This window comes from Pseudoliparis swirei, chromosome 3, assembly GCF_029220125.1.
Source record: "Pseudoliparis swirei isolate HS2019 ecotype Mariana Trench chromosome 3, NWPU_hadal_v1, whole genome shotgun sequence".
NCBI classification, from domain to species: Eukaryota; Metazoa; Chordata; class Actinopteri; order Perciformes; family Liparidae; genus Pseudoliparis; species Pseudoliparis swirei.
This window is the reverse complement of record NC_079390.1, coordinates 5,189,235-5,216,327: the sequence shown is the minus strand read 5'-3', so window position 1 is coordinate 5,216,327 and position 27,093 is coordinate 5,189,235. Positions and strand designations below refer to the sequence as shown.

The following is a 27,093-nucleotide window of genomic DNA, read 5'->3' as shown; positions in this document are numbered from 1 at the left end:
TTTCTGCGGACCCCACCCCCTCCCCCCTCCCCCCTCCACTGGGGGGATTCTGACAAGCCGTCTGCATGTTGTTCAAAAACAAAAGGCTTCCAGTGCAGTTTAGCCACGCCGGTTTAATCGGTCAGCCCCGTTTATATGGTCCTGTGCTTGTGGCTGTTTGTCTCAGAGCTTTGGTGACCCCCCCCCCCCCCCCCTTCTTTGTCTCGTCCCCCAAAAGAGGTTTATGATGGCGGGGGGGGGGGGGGGGGGGGCACAGCTGAGTAGATTAAAGTCTGCATTCTGCAATGTGTGTGGGTGAGTGAAGAGGGAGGGGTCCTAATATGCGTCTGTGTCAGTTCTCAGGATTCTTCAGCTGTTCCAAGGGGTGTGTTTCTTTTTTTACCGACCACAGGTGTTTCCGTGAGAAATGAATCTGGTATGTTGGGCAAGTGGCACATTGAGATCGTAATTCTAGAGATTCCTCCTAGTGCTCGGTGTGAGATTCAGCATTAAAGTTTGTGCCCCAGGCTTATTTAAATATTACATAAAATAATATTATTATAGTAGCAATACTAACTCGATTTTATAAAGTTAAATGTATTCATTCTATATTTATTAAGCTTATAAACTGTTGCGTTGGCCGTGTGCACGTGAGTGAAGCCACACAGTAAGCGTGGTGCGTTTGAAAAAGAACAGACACGACACATAATGGATTCAGTATAAATATTTAAAATATTTTATACAGCATAAAAATCTCTCGACACTTAAAGAAAACCATTTATTACAAAAATCTTACAAAAAGACGCCCCCCCCCCCCCCACACACACACACACACTCCCTTATCTGGAGTCTGTATCAATCTCAAGGTACAAAGACGTCATTTCAAATGTTGGCAGTAGAGTTCGACTCGTGAAATATTGCATGCAACTTCCCCCATTTGGACCGGGAACAGATTCTACAGTATCTTAACAGTGAGAAGCCTCATGTTGCCATGGAAACCTTCGTCAAATAGTCTTATGGAGCGGCTAAGATGTAAAAAAAACAAAAAACTGTTAGTTTGATAATTTTTTTTTTTTTTACAATCGCTTTGTACACAACGGTATAAGAGACAGAAAAACACGAGTCGGCTATTATTTACAAGCACAACGTTCACATCACTGAGAGCTCTTGGCAAATACTCGTCATTGCAGTAAACACGTAACACTGTTGCACAGACGACAGCATTAAGACAAATGGAAGTGAATTATTTTTCATAGACGTTACGCGATCCTCCCGCCTTGCCTTTCGTGAGGTTCATAAGTTTTCATAAGGCTTTTGGATGCTCTATGTTTTTTAAAATCTTTTTTCCTTTCTTTTTCAAAAACTGACTGAACAGGCTATGAGGAAGTCAAAACGAAAAAGACTGACATTTTGGATAGTGATGAAACACTTGTGTGTGTATATAAAAAAAGTGACAGCTATTTGTCAGTGGCGGTTTATGAGACTGCTTTTCAAAGTAAGAGCGTGACTCGCCTTGCGGTACTTCTATTGTGTTGGGAGTCTAACGCCGACGCTCAGACACCGCGACCAAATCCACACGAAGCGGCGTCACGATCCACCGCCGTGAGACAGCCACGTGTGCATAATGCAGCGAGGTAAAAGATGGTGGACACCGTTGTCACTACAGGTTTTTATTTATGTATTTTATTTATTTATTAAAGAATAGTGCAGTGAGCTTCTTCTTCCAGTGCCAGCTGGCTGGAAGTCAGTGGGAACCTCTCAAGAGGCCGTTTTAACGAGAGACGAAACATTTACACACGTACAACAGGGTCAGGGGTAAGAGTTGGGATCTGTTCGCTGGTGTGAATCAGTCTGCGCCTCAATTAGTAACCAGTTACAGCAATATTACATAAGAGAATACGTCTTAACTCAGTTTATAATACAGTGTGTGTGTGTGTCTTACATGATGTCCCATGTCCACTCTGCATCTAGGCCACAGCTAGGTTTAGTGACTGCTCAGGGATCCGTTTAAAATCTCATCCTCTCAGCGTCACCACCTCTTATTACATAATGAGAGCGCTGACTAGAGATACAATATTGTAAACTCTTTTTTTCTTTTATGACCAGGTCTGTTAAGTGGCTGAAAAGTGGCTCAGTCGCATTAAAGGAACAGTTCAAAAGGCCGCTCTGGAAGACCTCTTCAGCTTCAAGAAAATGTCGAGTGGGCACTTGAGTTCAGTCTCGTCTGTTCCTTTCTTCTCGCGCGTCCCTCAGCAGAGGGTCTTGAGTGCGCCGGAAGCACAGAGATGCGTTTGCATGGGGTAAGGCGGCGGGGACACCACTTCCTCGAGGACCTGCTCCGGCCGGAAAGAGAACCGCTGCAGCCGGACCTTCTTCTTGAGCAGCAGTCCGATTCCCATGGACGGGAACTTGCTGCGGTGCGTCGGGCTGTCGGGGTCGCTGCTGCTGGAAGGAGTGCTGAACGCCGAGGTGGGTTTGAGGGGGCTGAAGGCCGACTTGGGAGGGCTGAACGCCGAGCCGCCCGGGGGGCTTCCCATCGTGCTGGGAGGGCTGCCGCTGGTGTCGGAGGAACCGCCCCAGTCCGACGACGCGCTCTTCTTGGGCTGCGGGTTGACGATGAGCACGGGGGGACTGGGGACCGTCGCCTTCTTCAGGTACGAAGAGTCGGGCTGGAAGGCGGAGACGTGGCGCGGCGGCGACAGGGTCCCGTTGGTCAGCTTGTACCAGGGCGAGGAGGCGGAGGCGGGGGCGTCTTCGACTTGCTCCGCTTTGGAGAGCGAGTCGTAGGAGTGCATGCCGATCGGCGACGGCGCCGGCGGGGCCGGGATGTTGTGTTCTGGGCTCGTGTTGACTTGCGGCAGCGTGGCCAAGCGCCGCCGTTGCTTCGGGGTGTTGGAGTAGACGGGTTGGATCTCCAGGTACTCCATGGAGGAAGAGGCGACGGTGCCCGGCGGCGCTAGAGGGGAATTACGATGACCCCCAGTTATGGCCCGCAACAGACCTGAAGAGATAAGAAGCATCGTTACATTCATGAAACTAGAACGGGCACTCGGTAGAGCGCATAGCGTCGCATATCCCAAGATTGGGCATTGAATTATGAACATTTTGGCATCAGTTGCATGCCAATTGGATAAAAGAAGATTTTGACCTTTTCATGACTTTGACCTTTGACCCGATTGATCCCAAAATCTAATCAAATGGTCCCTGGATAATAACCAATCATCCCTCCTAATGTCATGCGATTCAAGAAGAGTTTGACCTTTTCATGACCTTGACCTTTGACCCGATCGATCCCACAATCGAATCAAATGGTCCGCGGATAATAACCAATCATCCCACCAAATTTCATGCGATTCGGTTTAATACTTTTTGAGTTCTGCGAGTAACACGCATACAAATAAATAAATACACGGCGATCAAAACATAACCTTCCGCATTTTCAATGCGAAGGTAACAATCAAACATTTGAAGTATTAGTTGTCGCTCAACTGGCTGCAGGTTCAACGCAGCGATAATGACCTCTACCTGTATAGACTATACACGTCAGGTGAGTGAGGATCATATAACAAGCAGGTGTCAAAGGTACAAGTACATTCGGTATGGATTACAGCATTCTGGAGAACAGCCCGTCCAGACATGACTTTGGATCCGGAACAGCCTACGGGACTTTTTCCTTTTTAGCTCTTATAGGCAAATGAGAAGAGGCGGCCCCGGTTCCCTGCTGCCTCAAAGGCGTGGGATGTGACGGACTCCACCCACCCATCAAACCTTTTGTTTACAAATTCTTCATTTCATAACGCTGCCGTGTTGCTAAAATTAAATTCAGTTTAAAAAAGAAGTGTACTTCTGTACTTTCTCAGTCATTTGTCGTTTCACCCGACAGGTAGATGACATTTTAAAAGTGCTCGTGTGTTCTACATACGATTAACTGGCAACTTATCCTGGATGTTTCCTCTCGGATGGATGGATGGGTGGGTGGGTGGGCAGACAGACAACGGGTGGATGGATGGGTGGAGGAGTGGATGGATGCCAAGAAAACTAAGTATGTGTGAAGAACTTGCTCAGTCAACCTACCCTGTATGGATAAAAGTAAATAAAAGTAGATGGAATAAATAAAGTGCTATTTTTTTTTTTACAAATCTGCCCAATCTGCCCCCGGACGGTGCCTCACCTGTTCGGTGTTTCTTCTCCTTGCTGGGCCCCTTGGCAACAGCCAGGTAGACGGGCGTCTGCTTGGGGGGGATGGTGAGCTTGTCCACGTGCTTCCGCCACTGGGTCTGGTAGAATTCGCATTTCTGCTTCTCGCCTTTCTTTTTTTCTTGGAACTGCATCTCCTACACAGACGAGGCCAGACGGCACATTACAAGCAGCTCTTTACAAGCAGCTCTTTACAAGCAGCTCTTCTTCGCATCAGACAAAAACCTGTTGGACGCCTCCGAATTCTTCGCTGAATTCAGGTGTCATTTAGAAACCGCGTCAGGTCGACCGCGTTTAGCATGAAAAGGCGCAGATGGTTTATTACGCCACGCGACAAGTGTCAGCAAGGAATCCCTCACCCTGTACTCTTTAGAGAGTCTCTTCATCTTCTTGTTGAGGAGGAAGTAGACGGCCAGCGTGTGGCAGGCCCGGTTGGTGAGGACGGCGCCCAGCACCTCGCTGTGCTTGTAGGCCATCTTCTCCGTCATGTGCAGCAACACCGTGTGGTTTATCTCCTCAATGTGAATCCTGCACGCAGGAAGGGGAACGCAGAGCGAGGAGGTTAATGCTTTAATGTAAAAAGGATTATTCAGAAAACAAAACTAAAGACAAAACTTGAAAAATGAGTCTACCTGTTGAGGTACGGTGCCCCAGTGTTCCTGTTGGCCAGCTGTAGCCAGGAATCAGCCATCACCTGATGGATGTTGGGACGCTTGTTGGGATCTGGCTCAAGAAGCTTCTTCAGAAGACAGATAGCAGCTGAGGGAGAGAGAGAGAGAATACTAAATAAGCATACGCCACCAGCCACGCTCAACTCGGGGCATAGAGAGGATCATTTACTGAAACGCAAATGTAACCTCTCTTGGTTGACACTGAACATCAATATTATATGAATATCATGTCCCAACCGTCTTCAATGACGAGTTGGAGGACGGGTACAGATTTGCGAATCCTTTTTTTATCCAGTCGTTCCCACCGACGACACCGGCTTCCTTCATCCTTCTCATCGGCTTTCAGTCCGGTCGGTACGACACAGGACAGATGAGATGACGCACCGAATCCTTTTGCCCTTCAGAGTTACTGACATAACTCTGTTGGTATTGGAGAGGAACAAAGCGACTGCGAGTGTCGCCGCCTCCAGCGAAGCGTATACACACACACACACACGTCTGCACTCCGATGGAACATTTCGTCTCGTCGTTTCAGAATTGTTGCTTCACGCAACTTTAGTCAGAATTCTACTTCTGTACAATAAGTGGAACAGGAAAGCTTCATTAAAAACCGGTTCCACTGCGCAACTTGCGGTTTGATTGACGCACTTTTTTTGACTCCTCACATGTCGAGAATGTTCTCTCCCTATGATAAACTGTCGTGAAGCTACATAAATAGATTGTTTTTCCACTGAGCTGATGTACACAGACTGACAGTCATTCAATACAAACGGAGCAGCTTATGCATTTGTTTGTGTCTCCTTGCAGACTCCGGAACATCAACATTCTTTCTCTCGCGTGCAGTCATAACCTGAAATTATCCGCCGTATATATTTCGACTCCACGCCCGTGTCAGTGATATGCGAGTATTTTTTTTTTTATAGGCCAGATGAGTTGATAGATTCATCTTCTTTTCCTCAACAGTAGAGGAACGACTGTTCATCTAGAAACTCATCAAATAGTAATAATAATAATAATAACTTTATTTATATAGCACCTCTAAAAACAATGTTTACAAAGTGCTCCACAGAGAGTCAAAGCAAAACAAGTGGAATAGCAAGAAACCAATATTACATTTAAAAGTATATATTAAAATTAGGGCTGTGAAACGATTACAATTTTTAATCGGGTTAATCACAGGTTTCTGTGGATTAATCATGATTAATCACATATTACCGATATTCTCGGTATATTTTGTGAGAACATAGAGATTTATGACAAAAGACGGATATATACATTTATACATTCTTCTATACAATGGTGCTGCAACTCAGCTGTTATTTAGCAGTTTTCTTCCATATGGAACATTAATACATCTTCATCCTAAACAGAATGTTTAACCCTCCTGTTACCTTTCGGGTCAATTTGACCCCATTCAATGTTTAATGTCGGTGTTCTTTGGTGTCAATTTGACCCCAGGCTGTTTTTCACTGTGTCAAACATAAGAAATATCAACTTTTTTCTTTATTTAAAGGGCTATTTAGGTAGTCAACAAACAAACATAAAGTACCTCACACTTAAACTTGGGAAGCAATATTAATTCTAATAATTTTCTGGAGGTTTTAATTGCTGGGGTCAAATTGACCCCGAGGGTAAAATATGTTCGTAAATGTAAAGGTAACAGGAGGGTTAAACAGAACATTTGTCTCTTGTTTGTCAACCATTAACTCCACCATGATGCAATCTAAAGGCCTCTAGTCTTCCTCGAGCAGCTGCTGAGGCAAACTGACTGTGGGTTTTCTTCATGAACTGGGCCGTGATGAAAGGGACGGCGGGGACACCGCTGCAAAACTGAAACCTCACCGGCCCGGACAGGTGGACAGATTGACAAGTGACTTTTTTTTTGCTCGGTCCCGATGCGTGCGCACGGAGCTCTGCGGCGCGCGAGACGGAGATCGATAAGTGTTAACGCAACGCGAAGAGACAGAGATGACATGCTGCTGTGGAGATACGATCAACAACAGACGTTTAGTTTAATAAAAGAACAAAGACGTGCTCTAGAGAACATGTCAGGGGGCGGGCCAATCTTTTTAATGTCATGCGATCTACCAACACTACGCGCGATCGACTGGCAGGTCGCGATCGACGTGTTGAGACCCTGATCTACAGGAAGTAAAAGTCGTAACAAGGTTTCCGGAGGTGAACCTGCGGAAGGATCATTACTGATGAACAGACCGTCTGCATGAGAGCGGACAGAGTTCAGATTGAAGTGGTGTATTGGAAGCTCATTTTGCAAGTGACTTTTTTTTCGTCCCGACGACCAACAACAGACAGATTGGAAGCTCATTCTGCGCATGCGTTAAATGCGTTAAAAAAAAAAAAACTAGTTAAACCTGTAATTGAATTAACTGAGTTAACGTGTTATTTTTCACAGCACTAATTAAAATAAAAAATCAAATGGAAAATAAAAAATAAGTAAATTAAAAACCAAATAAATTACAACCAAATAAATTAAAAACAGACAACTAAATTAGGGGAACCAAAGTTATGCATAAAAAGACTAGATCACTTAAAAGCTGTTTTATAAAAATGGGTTTTAAGAAGTGATTTAAAAGAAGTTACTGATTCTGCGCTAATTTGTTTGTACCTGAGGAGAGTGAGGGAGGTAGAGGGTTCATCTCCTTGTCCACCATCTTCTGGTGGAGGGCTCGGAGGCTGAAGGGCTCCACGGTGAACGGCAGGTTCCCGGTCAACATGGCGTACATGTTCACACCGCTGGAAGATCAAAATGCACACGTCAGCTCGGGGAAATAATCAAAATCTATTTAAATAAGCTGCCATTTGTCAACAGCGGATTACATGTTGACTCATGAGCACTCACATGGACCAGACGTCCACCTTGGGCCCGTACTTCTTCCTGGCGAGCAGCTCTGGGGCGGCGTAGGCTGGACTTCCACACTGGGTGCTGAACGGGTCAGAGTATCCCAAGATACCGGCGCAGTTACTGAGGCCGAAATCTGAAGGGACGAGAGAGGTGGGGTGAGTGGGGTTTTTTCTGGGTTTATTGCTATCCTTGCGTCGCCCCATCACAGCGGTACACACACACACACACACACACACACACACATGCAGATTAGCACTCTGGTGAGAGCTCATAAAGGGTTTAACAGGATATTTAATTGCTCTTCACCACATGTGGGACACGACACTCCAACCGAGAACATCTTTTTACTCCTGCCGAGCGCATGGCAACACAGGCCTTCTTTTGGTATTTATTTCTTGAATTGTTTTTAACTTTTCTTTCCGTATTTTAATTCATTCCCCGGAATTTCAACACGTTTATTCGCAGGAAATTGCAAAGAAGCAGCATGGCGCTGGACAATAAAAAAACTAAACAGAAGTGAGTTATAAAAAAGGTCAAATGTAAGAGCTCTTGCGTTACCTATGAGCTTTATGTTGTTCTGCTCATCCAACAGGAGGTTTTCTATCTTCAGATCCCTGGAAGACAAAGAGTGTCAGTGTTTACATTAGATTACTTGTCATAGTCACACAATGCACAAGGCCCAACACACACAGACATGACCCTCCCAATGTGGGTCACGCTGGCTGATATTCAGGCTCTATTGTGTGCCTCCAGACCCTTATCAGTCGAATAAATCCAGTCAGTTATCTACATTGGCCGCATCTCCATGATGGAAATTTAGTTCCCAGGCAACAAATAATTGAATATTCCCACAGAGGGCTTTGTGAAATTTACATCTGAATTTAAGTTAGAAGCAGTTCATGTTTTATTCCGCCCCCCCCCCCTAAAATCAAATCAAACATTTTATCATAGGATTTAAAAATGTGTGGGAGAAATGTCCGACATGAAAATCTATTTTCTTTAATGGGTTTCGCTATTAAGAAATTCTGCAGCTCTCTTTCGAAACCTTAAAAGCATGAAAATATATAAGTATTTGGGGATTAAAATCAATGTGCATAATACAGACCCACACTTTGAGAAGGAGGATCATGTCGGACTGAGATTTTGAAGGAACTGAGCTATCCATGGCAAACTGTCAGTATACAAATTCTACTCAAATTCTAACATTTGTGTGTGTGTGTGTGTCTTTGTGCGTTTAAACATTGTTTTTGTGTTTACCTGTGCACTACTCCTGCTCTGTGCAGGTGTTCAACGGCCAGCACCAACTGCCGGATGTACTTCTGAGTCTCCCGCTCGTCCAGGCGTTTCTGGTCGTAGATGCGGTTCATGAGGTTCCCTCCGGGGCACAGCTCCATCACCAGGTAGTAGCTGTTGTCCGTCTCCAGGATGTCCAGCAGCTGCGTGATGTTGGGGTGGCGGATCATCTGCTGGATGTTGCCTTCCCTCCGCAGGTTCTTGGTCACGTACGAGTCTTTCTTGGCCTTCCGCTTGTCGATTACCTTCACCGCCACCTGGAGAAATTGAGAGAGAGAGAGAGATAAGAGGTGAGGGACTCATTTTAGACAAAGCACTGGTGCATTGCCGTGTCTTAGAGAAAGGTTTTCAGAGAGCTGTCGTGGAACAGGTGACAAGCTGCTCAGTCTCCATTGCAGGGTATACAACTCGACACTGACCTCTCACTCACAGCTGCTCCCAATGCGGGGCAGCCCGGGCGCTATAGGTCCCAGAGGCTGCTGGGGGGGGGGGGGGGGGAGGTATGTATGTGTGTGTGTGTGTGAGTCGGCGTGCTTACTGAAGCATCATAAACACGGGGGGGGGGGGCGGCAAATGTTCTGTTGAGAAGGCGCCGCGGCCAAATGGACAGTTGATATTCCCCAATTTGTAACACACTTTAGTCACAGCTAAACACACACGAGACACGGCGACACATGTATGAGAGGAGGCCGGGGAAGGATGGGCCTCGTTCTCTGATGCCGAGTCACCGGGCCGAACAGAACAGATTCGCAAAAGTTCTGTAAGAAATGAAAAGCCAGCATCTTCTGATACGCTTCTCCGCCCTCATCGTGTCATTGGAGGATAAACTTGCAGTCTCCTCCTCATAAAAGCCACAGAACACGTCCTTTATGACAAACGCCTCCCTCTTGAGCTAATTACATCCAATAACGTTGTACCCATCTACTCCGATTCATCCGCTGCCCGCTTCTCCTTGTGCCCCGTCTAGACCGAGTTCAAGAGCATGGCTATCATACACAGCAAATCATCTCAAGGAGAGCCCGCAGACGCGGAAAGGCACGACCGGACAAAGTAATCACCAGATCCATTAATGAAATGCCCAGCGCCAAAGTGGCTGTGTGTGTGTGTGTGTGTGTGTGTGCGCACGTCTTCTCTTTCTTCCGTCCTTCAGCCCGTCTTTATTTTATACCTTCGTCCTTTCATCTCAGATAATGGATTCACCGCTGAAAACCTTTTTTAAAGCTGCTAATTAAACCTGCCTCTGTGTGTGTGTGTGTGTGTGTGTTAAGCTGTCACAATACAGTTATAGATGGCCCGTGTTTACCCAGTGTAGGGTATGCATGGGGAGTGGGGCCCTGTATTTACAGTAGGCTAGTCTATATGTAGAGGGGGGGGGTATAGAGGGGGAGGGGTGTGCCCAGCCAGGGGGCTTCAGTTGTTTATCAGGCACCCCTCAGTGAGAAAAGGGGGGCGGGGAGTGGTGGAATATGGAGGGGAAAGTGGGTTACAGACACCAAGAATACATGGATGTGACCTCCCGGGCCCCCCTGACCACGATAGCACCATCTCTCACCTCCTCTCAGGTGCAAACCCCCTGCCTGTTAACACACACACACACACACACACACACACACAGAGCAGTCTCTCATCCCTCCAAACGGATTTTCCAGTAATGCTAAAAAAAAAGGATCTGGGAGTTCTCGTGTACTGTATTTCTTTCCCCCCTTGAATGCCCTTTTGCTTGAATAAACTCACTGCCCTCCCAGAGCCTGCTGAAGCCTGAATATATATTAAAAAGAGAGAAAGGGAGCGAGAGAGAGGGAGAGAGAGCATGTGCTGTGCTTGGTTGTGTGATTGCCAGCGGTTGCATCATCCTCAACAAAGAGCGTGCGGGAAGAGGAGAGGAGTGCTTTCTTTTCTCTTTACGAAAACAGAATCCGAGGGGGGGGGGGGGGGGACCACAGGATAAACTAATATCTGATACGCTTTAATATGCAAAATTAAAAAACAGGGGCACGTATTTTGCTGTACACATTTACAAACGGACATGGGTCGACGTGTAGGGACACTTAAAGAAAGGACTTGTTTTTCAGTATGTAAATGTCCTGGCTGACCCTCAAGACAGCCTGGAGAGACAAAGGCAACCAGTGGCCAATGGTGGCCCCGATCAAAGCCCTGTGCTGGCAGAATCAGAATGAGGCGGAGGCCCATTCATCAAGCGCACTCTTTCATATGCGAGCAGCAGCTCGGCTCTCATAGGCCAAACACTTTCCCTCGATGTGCCTATCAGAAGCTTGTGCGCGCCCACAGCGGTGAGATCACCAGCAGCAGGCAGACAAAGAAGAGGTTCAGGAAGAGAGCGAACACCCAGTTATGAGGGTGAGAGACGGGCCGCGGTCACACACACACACACACACACACACACACACACCACAAGTAAATATTGTCACTGGCTAGAAAACAAGCCATGCTGTGCATATGGCTGAGTTCAGCAGCTGGTGGTGCAGCATGAGCTCATGAACAAAGCCTCCCGTTGCAAACTGGGCTCATCACTTTCTCTGAGAAAGGGAACAACTGATGAGGAACGAGGAAGATGGCATGAGAAGCACAATGTGGGGCGAAGAGGACTTCCTGGGTGACACGCATGAGCCAAGTGACAACAGACACTGACCACCACAACACGCAGGTGGTATAATGACGTGACCCGATTGGGAGCCTGCATTCTGACGAGTTATTCAACTTTTAAATACAATACTAAATGATATATGTTAAACTAAACATTCTTTCAAATCATAATGAAAAGGATTTATATTCAGTTACCTTTTTAAATCTTTTAAAACTAAATTATTAGAACAAATGAAATCATGCATTTGGCTCTTACAACCACCTTTAACTATTACCAATGCTGCAGTCACAATCCGAAATGTTATGGCCTATTGCATTCAGAAAACTCATGTATGGATTTCTAAAAGAAAAACAACATTCGGTTGTCACAAGTTTTTGAGTGGAAGAAATCAGTGACTAAATGAACTTTAACTTGGATGGTATGGGATAGACCCCATCACCTACACATTAATACTTATATATAACAATAAAAGCAAAGAAAAACACAAATATATAATATAATATAAAACATCTGACGCACAGTGGAGCTAGTACCCCCCCTCCCCCAGGCTTACCTTCTCCCCAGTCAGCGCATGGAGACCTTCTCTAACTTTGGCGAACGAGCCTTCTCCCAGCTTCCTCCCGATCAGATAGTTCCCGACCCGTTTGGTGTGGTAAAAGTTCTTCAGCATTTCCGCCGCAGGACTGCACGAGGCCGGGAGGATGCTGTCACTCCCGGCACCGTTTGGGGCTTTACCCTCATAACCCCCGTGGCTGCTGTCTACGACCATGTTGCTGTCTGCAACTGGCATCCCAGCTCCCTTGCTTTAACGAAGGGAGGACAAATTGCGCAGCCTCGTCCCCAACCTCTCCCACCTTGAAGGCGGGTATTAAATGCTTAACGTGCCGCCTGCGTCTTGCCCTTAATAACAAATTAGGACAACCGCAGCTCGCGCCACCTGTCCGCCCCAAAAGCATCCAGTGAAGCGCACTCGGCCGATTCCGAGACGCGTCTCGATGAGTGGAAGAGCTCAGGATGGAGGGAAAAAAATGTCAAGACTCAATCATGGGAAGTTGTAAACTGGTGCAATCTGTCTTCATACTTGTGTTGCTCTAAACAAAACAAAATGTGTATCTCAGTCAAGAGGTAACGGCTCCTACTCTGCTCCCCTGCTCCCCACATCGACGTCTCCTGAATAGTCTGAGTGCAGGCGGCGTGTTTTTCAGTTTGAACTGACTTTACCGGTCATGTGGGTGGGCGTTTCTTATGAGAGAAACACACGCGCACGCGCGCGCGTGCACACACACACGCGCTCGTGGTAGCCGGGGGTACCTTTAGATCCAATCAGCAGAGGCGGGCGGAGCACATGTGAGAACAAGGGGGACAGCTCGACTTCGCTGCCGCGCGCGCGCTGGAGAAACGGCTGCGAACAAAGAGCGTGTTTACAAGCGGAGCGGAGAGATGAAACCTCCCCGCCGCTCCAACTATTTGCATATTGAACTACTGAATTGTTTCCGCATGGTTTCTGCCCGTCTTGAATTGTATTGTCACAAAGAAGTGCGCGTAAAGGGTTCAGTTGTTTACACCATATTGCACCACGCAGACCTGCATTCATAACACTGGCAGAGAGGTGGGCACCACATGTATCAATACATTATCACGAAAAATGTGAAATGGTCAATTCGATATAAAAAGGTGCTCCATAACCTTTTTATTGGACATAAAACGGACTTGGATTGCTGCCAACAAGTATAAGACCGTTGTGCTCCTGGCTCTGAGGCTCAGTGGCCTAATTACATGGTGTTCATCACTCAGATGAGGACACCTGCAGGGAGGGGCAACAGTTTGAGACATATTTTTCCTTCCTGTCCTTGTCTTCAGCTCAGGTCAATCCGACTTAATATGATTATATCTCATGTTTTGTTACAAGGGCAGAACAAAAATAACAGATGACATGTCATTCAATCCAATAGAATAGTCCTGCAATGGTACCTGTTCTACTAGCAAATGTATGTTTATGTTTGAGTGTGTGTCAGAGAAAGTGTTTATTAAACTCTGTTGTGTTTTTAAAGGCTGCAGTTGGTGGTGTTACTGCATCAGATTTAATTGTATATACACGCGTGCTCTGTTTTGTTCACTCCTTGTATGGATTTCTAGAATGAGTGAGAATAATACACCTGCAGTTTGTCTAGCCTACTGGACCATGCTTTCGAGACACCAAACCAGACACCCAGACTTGAAACCAAAAATATAAGTATACCACCACCTATTGGAGTGATGATGTACTTCAAGAACACAGTCAGTTCTATGAGTTGACTCCGAAAATGAGATCATGTTTTTATCAAATATAAAATTCAGCACTACACGCTACCATTCCCATATGTAGAGAAACTGGTACAGCTGTTTATTTGTAAAGCATGTGTAGTTTTTTGTTTGTTTTTTTACTTGTGAGTTTGTATGTATTTTATTATATTTTAATGTTTTGTACTGTCTGGACCTTGAGTCTGTAATAACAGTTTGATTGATCGATATGACTAATGCCATGAGTTAGCCTGCCTCTTGCTGATTTTTCCACACTTCTATGTCATTCATTTTTAATAAATTATGAAGAATATGCATCCTTGTAATTTAACAGTATCCTGTAGAACAAGGATACAATCCATAAAGGAGGTATGTTCAGGCGTGGAAACACAGCTTGTGTTGGAATTTGTCAATAATTTGGAGGCAATCATTTTCAATTAAAAGTAGATTCCTAATGAAAAAGTTGCACATCTCACGGTTTGAATTTGAGAAGCACCACACCACAGCAAATACAATGAAATAAAAAGGTATTATTTCACCAACACTCCTTAACGTTGTAACTTGATACTGTGTTGGGGTACCACAGTAATACAAGTACAATTGAATGCCTTCAACTTGGTTCCATGGTTTACCCTGAGGTCATGTAGTTATTCCTCATAGTAGGCCTACTATTGATTGCCATGCCTATACAATGAGTAGGTGAAGGTCTGCTGAGTTTGCACTTTACCTGACCTGGTGATGCGTGACCTGATCTGCGTCACACAACGCAAAGAGCATTGGAGGAACAGGGGTCAGTGTGGGCACAAAGCACATTGTTGACCGGGGATCCCGATGAGCTAAATCGACCACATCTTAAAGGACAGTCTCATGTTTTCAATCTTTGAAGCGCTCCGCCACCTAGTGGCCACGGCCCGGAACAACACGTCTGAATCCCATCATGCTTTGCCCGCCGACCCGAGAGCTACCGATGCTAGGCTAACCGCTGTTAGCCACCGGGAGCGGACATGTTGGACCGACCCTTCCTTGAATAAACGTCGCTTTTAGCCGGGATTCGGGAGTAAGGAGGAATACTAGGAAGCGTCGGGCAAACATGGACGCCGTCAACGCCTTTAACCACGAGGTGAGCTGGGGGGGGAGGCTCGCCGAGACCCCGAAGTCACAGAGTCTCGCGGCGCTGGTCACAGTGCCGTGTTGCTGTGGAGCTAACCTAACAGCCGGACTGAGCAGCGGCCTGCTCGGCAAGCTAGCTGAACTTCTCCATCGTAGCCGTCTTTAAGGCGAACCCAGTTAGCGTGTTGCGCTGTAGTTGCTCCTGCAACGCAATTTACGCGAGCACTGAAGCAAATTATATGCCGAGTAGCGAGCTAACGCAACGACAGTTCCATCCTCATCGGCTCTCGTGACGTTAACCTTGCGCAAAGTTAGTAAGCCCAACGTTTACGTGAGCTCGTGAGAGAGCGTGGCTACTAACGGGTGTGTTTGGAGCAGCGCTAAAGCCAAACACACACACTCTCGTCGTATTGTTATCGCTGCTTGCGCACGACATGTTCTCACCGCGCTCCGGGGGTCAGCGGCTGTGTCCGTTTAGAAGACGCCAGGCCAAGTGGCTGCAAGGCCCGAAGACTGACGCTCGATGCTGGCCCAGTCACAAGACGGGTCAAGTCATCCATCGGTGTGTTCGGTTAGTCTCGTTCCTGCTGATTTTTATTCTTAATTGGTTAACGTCACAGTCGGTGTGGGTGGGCCCGCTGAGTGGTAAACATAAACAAACATGCTTCATAACTAGCTGGTCGCAGTATTTGTTCGTCGCAGAAAATCATAATAAACCCCTTTTGAGCGGTTTCTGTTGCTACTGGGGAAAAAAAGTATTACTTTCATTAATAGCATTGTCTGTCTGGGACAAACAGAGGAAGCCGTTGTTGTTTATGGATGTTCATAATATAATGTACATATGAGAAATATGTCAATTTGTATAGTTCTCATATGATAAGAGCACACATGCATTTCAGTGTTCTATAAATGAGTTTCTCCCAAGTACCTGACCTGTTATTTTTGTTCAGAGTTGGCAAACTAATAAACTATTGCACCACACAGCTGTGCAGATGCTTTAGTTTCCTCAAAAGCAGACCCCTGCTATCCATGTGTAGTTTATTTCTTATTTCTTTGCCCCATACTGTAACACAGGTGTATCTTATCATTCTATTCATTTTGAGTCATTTACCAAATTGCTATCATCTATATTTAATTATGAGCTGGTTAAGATCAGGATCCACTGGAGCTTATAACTCTGCAACTTAACTGAACATGTGTCTTCGGAGTTGGAAATCAAAAGCAATGGAGCACAGATGTTTGGCATCACCTCTGAAACTCCTTAAGCACTCTCCTCTCTGTGTTGCTGTTTGTTCCTTTCCTCTCACCTTCTCACTCGTCTATCGTCTCCTCTGTCCGTAGTTATTCTCGTTGATAGACGCCAAGCCCCCAATCTCTCGGGCAAAGATGATCTCCATCACCAAATCGGCCATCAAAGCTATGAAAGTAAGAAATAGTTTGGCATTTCTTCATTTTGAGAGTTACTTCAGTTTTTATTTGAACAGTATTTCTCTGTTATAACCTTTTTATTTCCGAGTCTATATCTAGATAATGACATGCTCACTTGCTTTTTTTTCTTTCTCAGCTTTACAAACATGTTGTCCAGATTGTGGAGAAGTTTATCAAAAAGGTGAGACAACTCGTCTAAACTCCGTTATCAACCATTTCCTTCTCACAGAACATGAATTGACAACATGTTTGTATTCTCCCTCCGCTCTTTCTAGTGTAAGTGTGAGTACAAGATAGCCGGCCTGTATGTGGTGGATTCCATTGTTCGGCAGTCCAGACACCAGTTTGGATCAGACAAGGACGTGTTTGGCCCACGTTTCACCAAAAATATTACAGGAACCTTCGAGAACCTCTGCCTTTGCCCCTTCGAGGACAGGGTAAGAACATGAAGACACAGTGACTGTAGTGTTCTGTAGTGTTGTCGTCACAAATATTACCAATTTGGGATTGAAGGATTTAGCTCCCTCTAATGACAAATCCTGACCTAAATCAGCTTCCTGTTATTCCTTGTCCTTCACCCGTTTCCTTGCTTTCTTATTTTCCTTTTGTAGTGTAAGATCGTGCGGGTGTTGAACCTGTGGCAGAAGAATGGCGTGTTCAAGATTGAGATTATTCAGCCCCTCCTGGACATGACAGCTGGCTCTGGCAGTGCTGCTGCGCCCTACGCGGGCTCAGATGACCCAGGTATTTTGTGTTAGTACATATGAGCCGTAGTGATTACCTCAATATAGTTGTATTCGGTTTTTCTTAATCTACGTTTGCTGAGTGGACATATTTGTAAATGTCATTTTTAACGGCGATATTGCATCATATTGCATAGTTTTGTTTTTGTGTTTTTTCTTGTGTGCTACCACATACTTTTGCTGTGAATTGATGATAAACTAACTTTTTGGAGATAATACCAATATAATAACTAGAATGGGCACTCGGTAGAGCGCATACCTTCGCATATCACAAGATTGGGCATTGAATTATGAACATTTTGGCATTAGTTGCATGCCAATTGGACAAAAATGTATTGTGCTATGGTAAAAAAAGAGTTTGACCTTTCCATGACCTTGAACTTTGACCCGATTGATCCCAAAATCTAATCAAATGGTCCCCGGATAATAACCAATCATCCCACCAAATTTCATGCGATTCAAGAACATTTTGACCTGTTCATGACCTTTGACCTTGACCTTTGACCCGATCGATCCCAAAATCTAGTCAACTGGTCCCCGGATAATAAACAATCATCCCACCAAATTTCATGCGATTCGGTTCAATACTTTTTGAGTTCTGCGAAAGATTTTGACCTGTTCATGACCTTTGACCTTTGACCCGATCGATCCCAAAATCTAATCAACTGGTCCCCGGATAATAAACAATCATCCCACCAAATTTCATGCGATTCGGTTCAATACTTTTTGAGATTTGCGAATAACACGCATACATATAAATAAATAAATAAATAAATACACGGCGATCAAAACATAACCTTCCGGCATTTTCAATGCGAAGGTAATAATCTGTGATCAGTATTCTGCCATTTGAAGGCATGTGTGTGGCTCTCTACAGACATGTTCTTGCTGTGTCTCTCCCCTCAGGTTCTCCCTCACCATCAGCCAAAGAGCCAGTTACTGGGGTAACGGCAAACTCCACCATTACATCCAGCGCGCAGCTTCAAAACTCTGATGCCTTTGCTGCTGTGGCGCAGCTTTTCCAGTCCACGCAGGGCCAGCAGGTGTGTGCGTTTGTGTACCAGAGCAGACTGGTTTTTTTTTACCTTTGACCTCAATCATTTTGCTTTTATTAATCTTTGCTTGCACATCTCTTAGCTCCTCACTCATACCTCTTCTTTCACTGGCATTTCAGCTTCAACAGATGCTCCAAAACTTCCAGCAGCAGCCTGAGAAGCCTGACACCAACACTCAGCCTCCAGTCTATACGAGTCAAACACAGGCCCAACACGTTGCCACTAGCCTGGCCAGGGTCGACCCGCAACCGCCTCTGCTCACCCAAGCAGCCCAAGCGGCCCAAGCCGCCCAAGCCGCCCAAGCGGCCCAAGCCGCCCAAGCCGCCCAGCAGAAGACAGCCTTTGATAAGGTGGAAGTGCGTTTTTTGTATTGGCATATGCCATCAACAGCTTAATATACTCTGAATGACATTTTGGAGATCAGACACTGTTTAGATGTTTTGTAGGACAGTGCTTAGAGTATAAATAATCTGAGGCTGTACAAGAATCAGAATCAGAATCAGAAACAGGTTTATTGCCAAAGAATGTTTTCACAAACAAACGAGGAACTTTTTTTGGCGGAAGGTGCAAGATTCGCGCACCAAGACACCGAGGCGCCGTCCGCGGCGCCATCTTGGAAAGGGTGGATGAAAGATTACAGCATAACATGAGGGAAGAGAGGCGAGAAAAAGAAAAAGCCACCCCCCGACTATGCCCCTAGAGGGGTACAGTGTGGGAGCAGGAGAAACAAAAAACACCAAGCTCTTCCATGTTAAAAACATTGACATTTGTGCTCTTTTCTACATTCATTACCTCTCTTAGAAATTGCTGGACCGTTTTGACTATGATGATGAACCAGAAGTTGGAGAAGAAACAAAGAAGGATGAATCGCATGCCTCTTTGTAAGCATTTTGCTTATTGTGCATTATACAGCAGCTCTGCAATGCCAAGAAAAAAGATGCTCTGATTGATTCTGTGAAGCTAATGTTTTGTTTTTTTCATCTCAGTATGCAGCAGCCTCCATCCTTCCAACAGCACTTTAAACCACCAATGATGAACATGTTGCAAGACCGCTCACAACAGGTAATAAGAGCAACCATTTATAATTGTAAAATAACTCATATTTCAAGCCATCGCATATTTTTATTCAGGTTTCTTTTTAAAAATCAATTTAACATCAAACTTTTAAATACTATTTCCTATCACAACCACAATTATAGCTTGTGTTGCATGATACTTTTACTATGTATTTGGAAAACCTGGTTGTAGGCACACACTATTTACTCTAGTTGTCCTTCTTAGGTCCCTCTGCCTCCTAATGGCCAGCTCCAGGCCTATGGTTTACAGCCAGGACAAAGCTTCCCAGTTATGATGCCTCCTTTGGGGCATGCTTTGCCAGGGCAGCCCCCCCCTGGTTCTACTGGGCCTCCAGGCTTTCCGGGGCTATACCCTCTCCACAATGCGGCCCAGCAACAACAGGTAGCTTTAGAAATGGTACAAATGGTATGCAACATCTAACAAAACATGTTAGGTTCATACAGGTAGTACACTTCCAGTCTTTTTTTATTTATTTTTTTACATTTGCATTCAAATTCAAATCTGATGCCAGAAAAAACAGCCTCATATGAATTTTTTAATATTTGCATTAAATCCTAATCATTAATTTGTCATACCATGTTAGGATTCGTCAATGGATATGGACCATTCATCGACAAGGGATGGCAGACACGGTCGACGATCGCACTCGGGCTCCAGGTAAGCATCGGAAATGGGATCGGATGTGTCTAACATATGTTCTGTCTCAGCATTGTTAATAATGTTTCACTGTTTATTGTGTTTTATATGGATACGCTTTTTATTGGTGCTCATTCATTGCGCCGTCCAGGTCTCCAAAGCGGAAGAGGTCACGGTCTAATTCCCGCACACGGCGATCCAGGCATCGGCGATCCCGCTCCCGCTCCAGAGACCGCCGTCACCATTCCCCACGCGCTCGCTCGCTGGAGCGCAGGGAGAGGGAGAAGGAGAGAGAGCGGCGACAGAAAGGCCTTCCAGCACCCAAGACCGAGACATTAAGCAGTGAGTCATACTCCATTTACGGACTTATTTATTCAAGTACATTCACCTGAAACGACCTGTTAGATGTATGCAGTTTTCAGAAGTTTCATGAAATTAATGTGCTATAAAAAAGTCCTCCCTCTAATTCCAAGTGTTTATGCATATCTAACTGTTCATCTGAAATGGTCCGTCTCCTTAACAGTTTGCAGTACAACTCTCTGGGTGGGCCAGTTGGACAAGAGGACACACCAGCAAGATGTCGCCTGTTTACTGGAAGAGTTTGGGGAGATAGATTCCATCAATGTAAGTTTTGACATGTGGAGATCGGTCACAGTGATCCAACTTGTGTCTTTTGTAACAATGGCATTTGTATTTTTTCAATCCAAAGATGAAAAAAATACCGATTTTTATTTCCCTGACATGTCTGACTGTCCTCCCTTGTTGTGAAGATGATCCCTCCGCGTGGCTGTGCCTATATTGTCATGATACACAGGCAAGATGCCTTCAAGGCTCTGCAGAAGCTCAGTCGAGGATCTCACAAAGTGAATCAGAAGTCCATCAAGGTGAGCGAGCGACGTGGGCTGCTGTGCAGCAAATTCAAAGAGAGAGCGGAGAAATGTCTCTGGAATCAAGAGTTGTTTTTGTTTATTCCTTGCCAGATTGCGTGGGCTTTAAACAAGGGCATAAAGGCTGATTTCAAACCGTTCTGGGACGTGGATCTCGGCGTCACCTACATCCCGTGGTCTAAACTCAGAGAGGCTCAGTTGGAGGAGCTCAAAGAAGGAGGTGTCCTGGATGCAGACACCTTATCACCAGGTAAAGACTCCTGACAGGCACATGAACAGTTGGAAATCATACAAACAAAACATGAGCGATATGGGAGTAGGGAATTGCTCAGAATGCTATTATTGAAATATGTCAACGAAACAAGTATTATTGATTATTATTGTGTATCATAGTGTATATACCAGTCTGCTTTTTAACGCGTCTGTGTGGCGTCGGTCTTTTCCAGAGTGGAGTGGATTGAGGAATACTCTCGGCCTCCAGGAGGAACTCACCCACAACGGCCGGTCAGAGCTGCAGCAGTCAGAGGAGACACACGCGTTACCTCTAAATGCTGTGGCTGCTCCTCCTGCACAGGTAAACAACAACTGCAAGATGTTACTTGCACGAATGTCTGGGATTAGGTATATGATGATTTATTACAGTTGTAGAATAAAAAAAAAAGGTAAGATATCATTTTTAAACTGACTGATTAGGAGTTTGTGCCTGCTTCTTTGAGGGATCTATGCAAATGTGTGTGTGGTAGGGCCGTGTGCAACATCCAACATCATAGCACTACTTGTTGTGCAATATGAGCCACTGTTTGTAACGAATCCTTGCAGGTAGAATATTTTTTTGAGAATTGCCACAGTATCACAAAACATATCAGATATTTAAGTACATTCATATTTTCTTCCACTCCTATGGAACTCAATTCCAAGTCATTCATAAGTATGGAGGCAACATTATTAAATAGTATGGAAAGTTTTTGTAATCTTATCCATATATTGTAGCTTAGAAAAGATAATGTTTATGGCTGTGGTCTAAAGTTCCTTTGCTCGCTGTGTGTCTTAGGGGTGGGCCTGGGTCGTATAATAAATAACTTACCCATTTAAAATCTGAAGTAAATCCCTGTAAATGTTCTCAGGTTCCTCCAATGATGGGTGTGGGATCTCTCCAGCCTCCGGGTTTTCCTGGTCCCATGGGCATGCCTCCGCCTTCCTTCCCCCCAGGCATCCCCCCTCCTCCTTTCATCCGACCTGGCTTCAACCCCATGCAGATGCCTCCAGGTAGCACTTTTGTCACTGGCTTTCTTCTCAGTGTCTTTCTTCTCCTTACATGTTTATCAGTGTTGAAAGAAAGACACGCGATGTTCAACTGCTCCTGAAGTGTTTGTGTATCTACTCTGGTGTCATAAGGAGCTCATGATGAAATAATCACAAGAGTGTTGGTGGTCTATTTGTGGTCGCTAAGTTCCGCTTACTTTTTTAATGAGTAACTGCAAAAAAACATGGGACTGCTGTTTTTAACTTTTTAATAATGTGATCATCATGTCTTTTGCTCGGGGTGCTTTGCTATTGCACCACAACAAACTCCACCGGACCAACTTTTCAGGGGATATCGTCCACAAACGGAACCCTGACTCCCTTCCACCCTCGCGTCTCCCCAGGTTTCCCTCCCCCAGGTGCCATGCCTCTTGGACCACCACCTCTTTCCAAAGGTGGCGTGGAAGACTCGCCGAATGACGACATCCTGGACGGTCCCAACATCTTCAACAAACAGATGGGACCCATGGGTCAGTCTGGATGTGATGCAATGTAGTTTTCAATCCCTCCATTGGTTGATTGACAAACATGTGAATGATGAAAAGATAATTATATAGTGTGTGTATATACATCACCAGGCATTTGTTAAATGGTACTATTGTGATCATAGAAGTTGGGTTAACATTGTATTCGTTTCCCCACCAGGTAACCAGCTCATAAGACCCCCAGGTACCCTCCCTGGTGCTCCTCCCGGAAACCTCCAGCCCCCTCCTCGTGGTCTGCTTGGCGCGCGGCCCGGTATGATGCCACTCCAGCGTCCTCCGGTTCCCCCGCCATCACACATGCAGCGTTTCCCTCCACCCCTCGGGCCGAGACCCCCTCACCCCAACATGCCACCCATGCTCCCACAGATGATTGCTAGAGGCCCGCACCCTCAGATGATGCACCATGAGCCCGCTCCACTTAAAGGAGGCTTCGGAATGATGTCTCCCCACAATATGAGGGCTCCTTTCCCTCCGCATGGGCAGGGTCCTCCTCCTCACGGTCCTCCTCATCCGGGTCCTCCTCCTTTTATTAGACCAGGGGGGCCTCGTGGCCTAGACGGGCCTCGTGGCTCGGAGGGGCCTCGTGGCCTGGAGGGGCCTCGTGGCCTGGAGGGGCCTCGTAGCTTGGACGGGCCTCGTGGTCTAGAGGGGCCTCGTAGCTCGGAGGGGCCTCGTGGTCTAGAGGGGCCTCGTAGCCTGGACGGGCATCGTGGTCTAGAGGGGCCTCGTGGCTCGGAGGGGCCTCGTGGTCTAGAGGGGCCTCGTAGCCTGGACGGGCCTCGTGGTCTAGAGGGGCCTCGTGGCTCGGAGGGGCCTCGTGGCCTGGAGGGGCCTCGTAGCCTGGACGGGCCTCGTGGTCTAGAGGGGCCTCGTGGCTCGGAGGGGCCTCGTAACCTGGACGGGCCTCGTGGCTTGGAGGGGCCTCGTAACCTGGACGGGCCTCGTGGCTTGGAGGGGCCTCGTAACCTGGACGGGCCTCGTGGCTCGGAGGGGCCTCGTGGCCTGGAGGGGCCTCGTGGTCTAGAGGGGCCTCGTAACCTGGACGGGCCTCGTGGCTCGGAGGGGCCTCGTAACCTGGACGGGCCTCGTGGCCTGGAGGGGCCTCGTAACCTGGACGGGCCTCGTGGCTTGGAGGGGCCTCGTAACCTGGACGGGCCTCGTGGCTCGGAGGGGCCTCGTGGTCTAGAGGGGCCTCGTAACCTGGACGGGCCTCGTGGCTCGGAGGGGCCTCGTGGCCTGGAGGGGCCTCGTAACCTGGACGGGCCTCGTGGCCTCGACGGGCCTCGTAGCCTGGACGGGTCTCGTGGCCTGGAGGGGCCTCGTGGCCTGGAGGGGCCAGAAGAAATGGAAGGCCGACCATTCAGGGGAGACAGGCCTGGATTCAGGGACAGAGAGCCAGGCAGGGACTGGGATCGAGACAGGGATAGAGAGAGGGATCGAGGTTTTGGAGGTGGAAGGCGTCCATTTGGTGATGGAGGGAGGGGAGGAGGTGGAGATAGAATGGATGGCAGGGACCGACTCGGAGGATGGCAAGAAGATGGAGGAGGTCACCGGGGAGGAGGATGGGAGAGAGACAGAGATCGGGACAGAGATCGGGACAGAGATCGAGATAGAGATCGAGACAACAGGCGGGACTGGAAGGAAAGGCGAAACAGCTTGGATGGCGACAGGGAGCGGGGGAGGAGTGCTGATAGGGATAGGGATCGGGGGAGGGGTGCTGATGGGGATAGGGATCGGGGGAGGGGTGCTGATGGGGATAGGGATCGGGGGAGGGGTGAGGGAGGAGAAAGGGCAAAGGCAGAAGGAGGGGGTCGAGAAAGAGGGAAAGGAGCTGAAGGAAAAGAAGGGGACAGGCCGAGGCGGTCAGAGAGGCGAGAGAGGACCACGCGTTGGGACAGGGATGATCGCTTGGCTGAACTGGAAAACGTAGGAACATTGCGGACCCCTGACGCCACGGAGCAAATTCCCGTGACTCCCGTTGCAACGGCTACGGAAACCAGTCAAGAACCAAGTGTAGAAGCTTCTGAAAAGAAGGCCGATTCTGAACTCTTAGCTCCGTCACCAGAGGTAACCCCCGCTGCAGAGGAGCCGACGCCCTCGGTGCCCTCACCCTCAGCTCAAAGTGAGCCCACAGAAACAAAACCGGAAGCAGCGTCATAGACTGGCTCCCTGCTCCTTCAGTCAGAGACTGCTGGAGAACCACTGATTTCATTATTTTTATTTTTTATTTTTTTTAAAGGTGTTTTTTCACAATGATAGTCAACCTCAACTCCTGGCATAATAAGAATAATGATTCTAGCCCGTCACAGTTTGCCAGTTGGTAATTAACCGTTTACGGGCGGCAACAACAACAGTCTCCCACACCGGTTTCAAACATGTCAAATGGTTGTTTTCAGACCGACTGGCTAATTGTCAAATGTGGCTTTTACGTCTGATTCTGGAAACGCATAACCACATACAAATCTGTTTGGTAAAATTGCTGTATTTTAATATTGGCTGTCAACTGTTTTTCTTTCTTTCTGGAAGATGAAAGAATGAACACAGTGCTTGCATGTTATCATGGCTCTCCGTCCATTTTAGGTTCATTTGAGCTTAGCTTTTATGTTGGTTTGCCGACGAGGGAAACATAACTTCTGTTTACTTCATTGCCTTATCTGTGTGATAGCAGGCGCTCACTCCTCAAAATATTTTCATTTTAATAGTTTAAAAAAAACAAATCTGCCAAAATGTCATGTCAAACACTGAATATCTTCTTCTCAAACAACTGTTATGATAATACAAGCACCGTTTCCTTTCCTTTGTTCTTTTCAACTCATCTTATGATTCATGTCTGCTCTTCATTGAAGATTACAGCCAGTTATTCTCAGCATTGAAAGGACTATCGTGGCCTTAACAATCCAATCACGTTTGAATAGGAAGGGGAGCGTACACATTGGGGATGACTTGCAGAGGTAAATCACACGAAGAATTAGGCTTGCTACTTTCCTCACACATCTCCTTTTGATTTAAATCTCCACTTTTCATCCTTTTTTAACACACTTTATTTCAGGCAAAATAAATAATGCTCTACATTCTACCAACCACTTAATGCAAATGTACTGTTAAATACCCAATGTCCTTTGAAAAGAAAGGAAAAAATCACATTCAATACGTGTTTTCTTAAGTATTTGAACGCTTGAATCATACTCGGTAGTCATATTTGGCTGATAACAGGAATTTCACCCAAACGTATATCAATTTCAGATTGAGGGAATCAAGAATTCTTCGGGTTACATCCTGTACTTGAGCAGATGTCACTTCAGATCTTTCAATTGGTTATTTGTGTGTATTTTTATATATACACACAATGATTTTAAAATATGTTTATATAGAGAGACAGCGGGAGAGAAAGAGAGAGATACGTACAGTTAAAGAATAAATTAACAGGTTCATTTTTTGAAGTATTGCACTTTTGCAATAATTCTGGGGCCAGCTGGCTGAGCATTGTGTTTACATAAGTTAGCAGGCGGACTGGATGAGCTTTATGTTTATGGTGGTCTTTTCTTTTTCCCATGCGTATGGAGAACAAAAATAGGGCCGTTCTGTTGGATCAGACAAAAGAGTCTTCCAATTCATCTCGTGTGCCCCCAGTCAAATACTGATATATTTTTTGGGTTTTGGCCACCAGAAGATACAAAATGTTGCCCTGTAGTGTAAATCTGTTGTTGGTGACAAACACAGCTTTTTTTTAAAAACGTAGTGTCTCTCTTACTGCAGACATGCTGTACCTGAAGTTGATCAAATTTGAAGCCCAGATTCTCCAAGTCCAACTCAAAAGAGCAAAAACTAAGGCGATAAAACAGTTGCTTGGGACACACTGCTGTAAATATGCTTGTATCGCGGACGATTCAAAGGTGTATTTGTTGTTTATAATCCGTGATTCATTTATCGTAGAGAAGGAAATTGACTTGGAAGGAACAACTGAGGCCTCTTGCTTTAACATTTTTTTAACTCCTAATGGTTTGAAAATTGACGGATGTTTCTATGATTTGTTAATAACACAAAAGACATGGACATAAAGTCTCCACTATTTCAGCCGGAGGAGATTGTTTTTAATAAACTATTTTTGTACCAAATGATATTCCTTGCTTCATTGATGGTACACTAATGGTCTGTTTAAATGCAACAGGCCTGGTATTAACTGTGATTTGGGAGTAATTCAACTAAAGGTGAAAATGGACATGTACCTATATAGCGCTTTTCTAGACTTCTGACTCCTCAAAGTGCTTTAACACTACATTACATCATTCACACACCGTAGGAACAGCCGTAGGAACAGCTACGGGAGCAATGTTGGGGTTAAGTCGACATGGGTGAGTGAAACTGGGGATCGAACCACCGGTCCTCTGAATGAAGGACAACCCTGCTTACCACTGAGCCACAGTCACCCCCTCACACCCCTAACGCTTACGGGTCGACCTTTACTAATCATTACGCAGGAGT

General features: G+C 46.1%; 2 protein-coding genes and 1 long non-coding RNA gene across 5 annotated transcripts; 1 reads left to right on the top strand and 2 right to left on the bottom strand.

The window, feature by feature from the left end:
* Positions 1 to 1,640: 1,640 nt before the first annotated feature.
* Positions 1,641 to 15,628, bottom strand: hunk (hormonally up-regulated Neu-associated kinase). Of its 2 annotated transcripts, none has more exons than XM_056411733.1 (9): positions 15,443 to 15,628; positions 8,968 to 9,260; positions 8,269 to 8,324; positions 7,708 to 7,843; positions 7,474 to 7,601; positions 4,809 to 4,935; positions 4,536 to 4,704; positions 4,151 to 4,313; positions 1,641 to 2,980 (listed from the first exon to the last, which is right to left on the bottom strand). In XM_056411733.1, exons 2-9 carry the CDS (start codon positions 9,171 to 9,173, stop codon positions 2,229 to 2,231), a joined length of 1,737 nt encoding a protein of 578 aa, XP_056267708.1. In that variant the 5' UTR covers positions 9,174 to 9,260; positions 15,443 to 15,628; the 3' UTR covers positions 1,641 to 2,228. The 2 variants fall into 2 exon arrangements, with proteins under 2 accessions (XP_056267708.1, XP_056267707.1); XM_056411732.1 differs by lacking the exon at positions 15,443 to 15,628 and adding an exon at positions 12,162 to 12,969.
* scaf4a (SR-related CTD-associated factor 4a) lies at positions 14,773 to 26,729 on the top strand. 2 transcript variants are annotated; one of them, XM_056411731.1, is made up of 19 exons: positions 14,773 to 15,008; positions 16,340 to 16,423; positions 16,563 to 16,607; positions 16,702 to 16,863; positions 17,038 to 17,170; positions 18,076 to 18,212; positions 18,344 to 18,574; positions 19,026 to 19,105; positions 19,211 to 19,286; positions 19,506 to 19,682; positions 19,885 to 19,958; positions 20,089 to 20,279; positions 20,461 to 20,561; positions 20,708 to 20,821; positions 20,918 to 21,074; positions 21,271 to 21,398; positions 21,949 to 22,090; positions 22,471 to 22,596; positions 22,772 to 26,729. In XM_056411731.1, exons 1-19 carry the CDS (start codon positions 14,979 to 14,981, stop codon positions 24,769 to 24,771), a joined length of 4,188 nt encoding a protein of 1,395 aa, XP_056267706.1. In that variant the 5' UTR covers positions 14,773 to 14,978; the 3' UTR covers positions 24,772 to 26,729. The 2 variants fall into 2 exon arrangements, with proteins under 2 accessions (XP_056267706.1, XP_056267705.1); XM_056411730.1 differs by having other exon boundaries at positions 18,344 to 18,580.
* LOC130191962 (uncharacterized) lies at positions 21,014 to 21,994 on the bottom strand. Its single transcript, XR_008831306.1, has 3 exons — positions 21,909 to 21,994; positions 21,227 to 21,335; positions 21,014 to 21,084 (listed from the first exon to the last, which is right to left on the bottom strand). It is a non-coding gene; the product is annotated as an uncharacterized LOC130191962 (long non-coding RNA).
* Positions 26,730 to 27,093: the final 364 nt, after the last annotated feature.

Coding starts and splice junctions, on each gene's coding strand:
- hunk (XM_056411732.1), bottom strand. CDS start 12,398: ATGCCAGTTGCAGACAGCAACATGGTCGTAGACAGCAGCCACGGGGGT. Junction 9,261..12,161: donor ATGCGCTGACTGGGGAGAAG/GTAAGCCTGGGG, acceptor CAATTTCTCCAG/GTGGCGGTGAAGGTAATCGA. Junction 7,844..8,268: donor GAACAACATAAAGCTCATAG/GTAACGCAAGAG, acceptor TCGTCCCTTCAG/ATTTCGGCCTCAGTAACTGC.
- scaf4a (XM_056411730.1), top strand. CDS start 14,979: ATGGACGCCGTCAACGCCTTTAACCACGAG. Junction 16,864..17,037: donor TTTGCCCCTTCGAGGACAGG/GTAAGAACATGA, acceptor TTCCTTTTGTAG/TGTAAGATCGTGCGGGTGTT. Junction 19,683..19,884: donor ATGCGGCCCAGCAACAACAG/GTAGCTTTAGAA, acceptor ATACCATGTTAG/GATTCGTCAATGGATATGGA.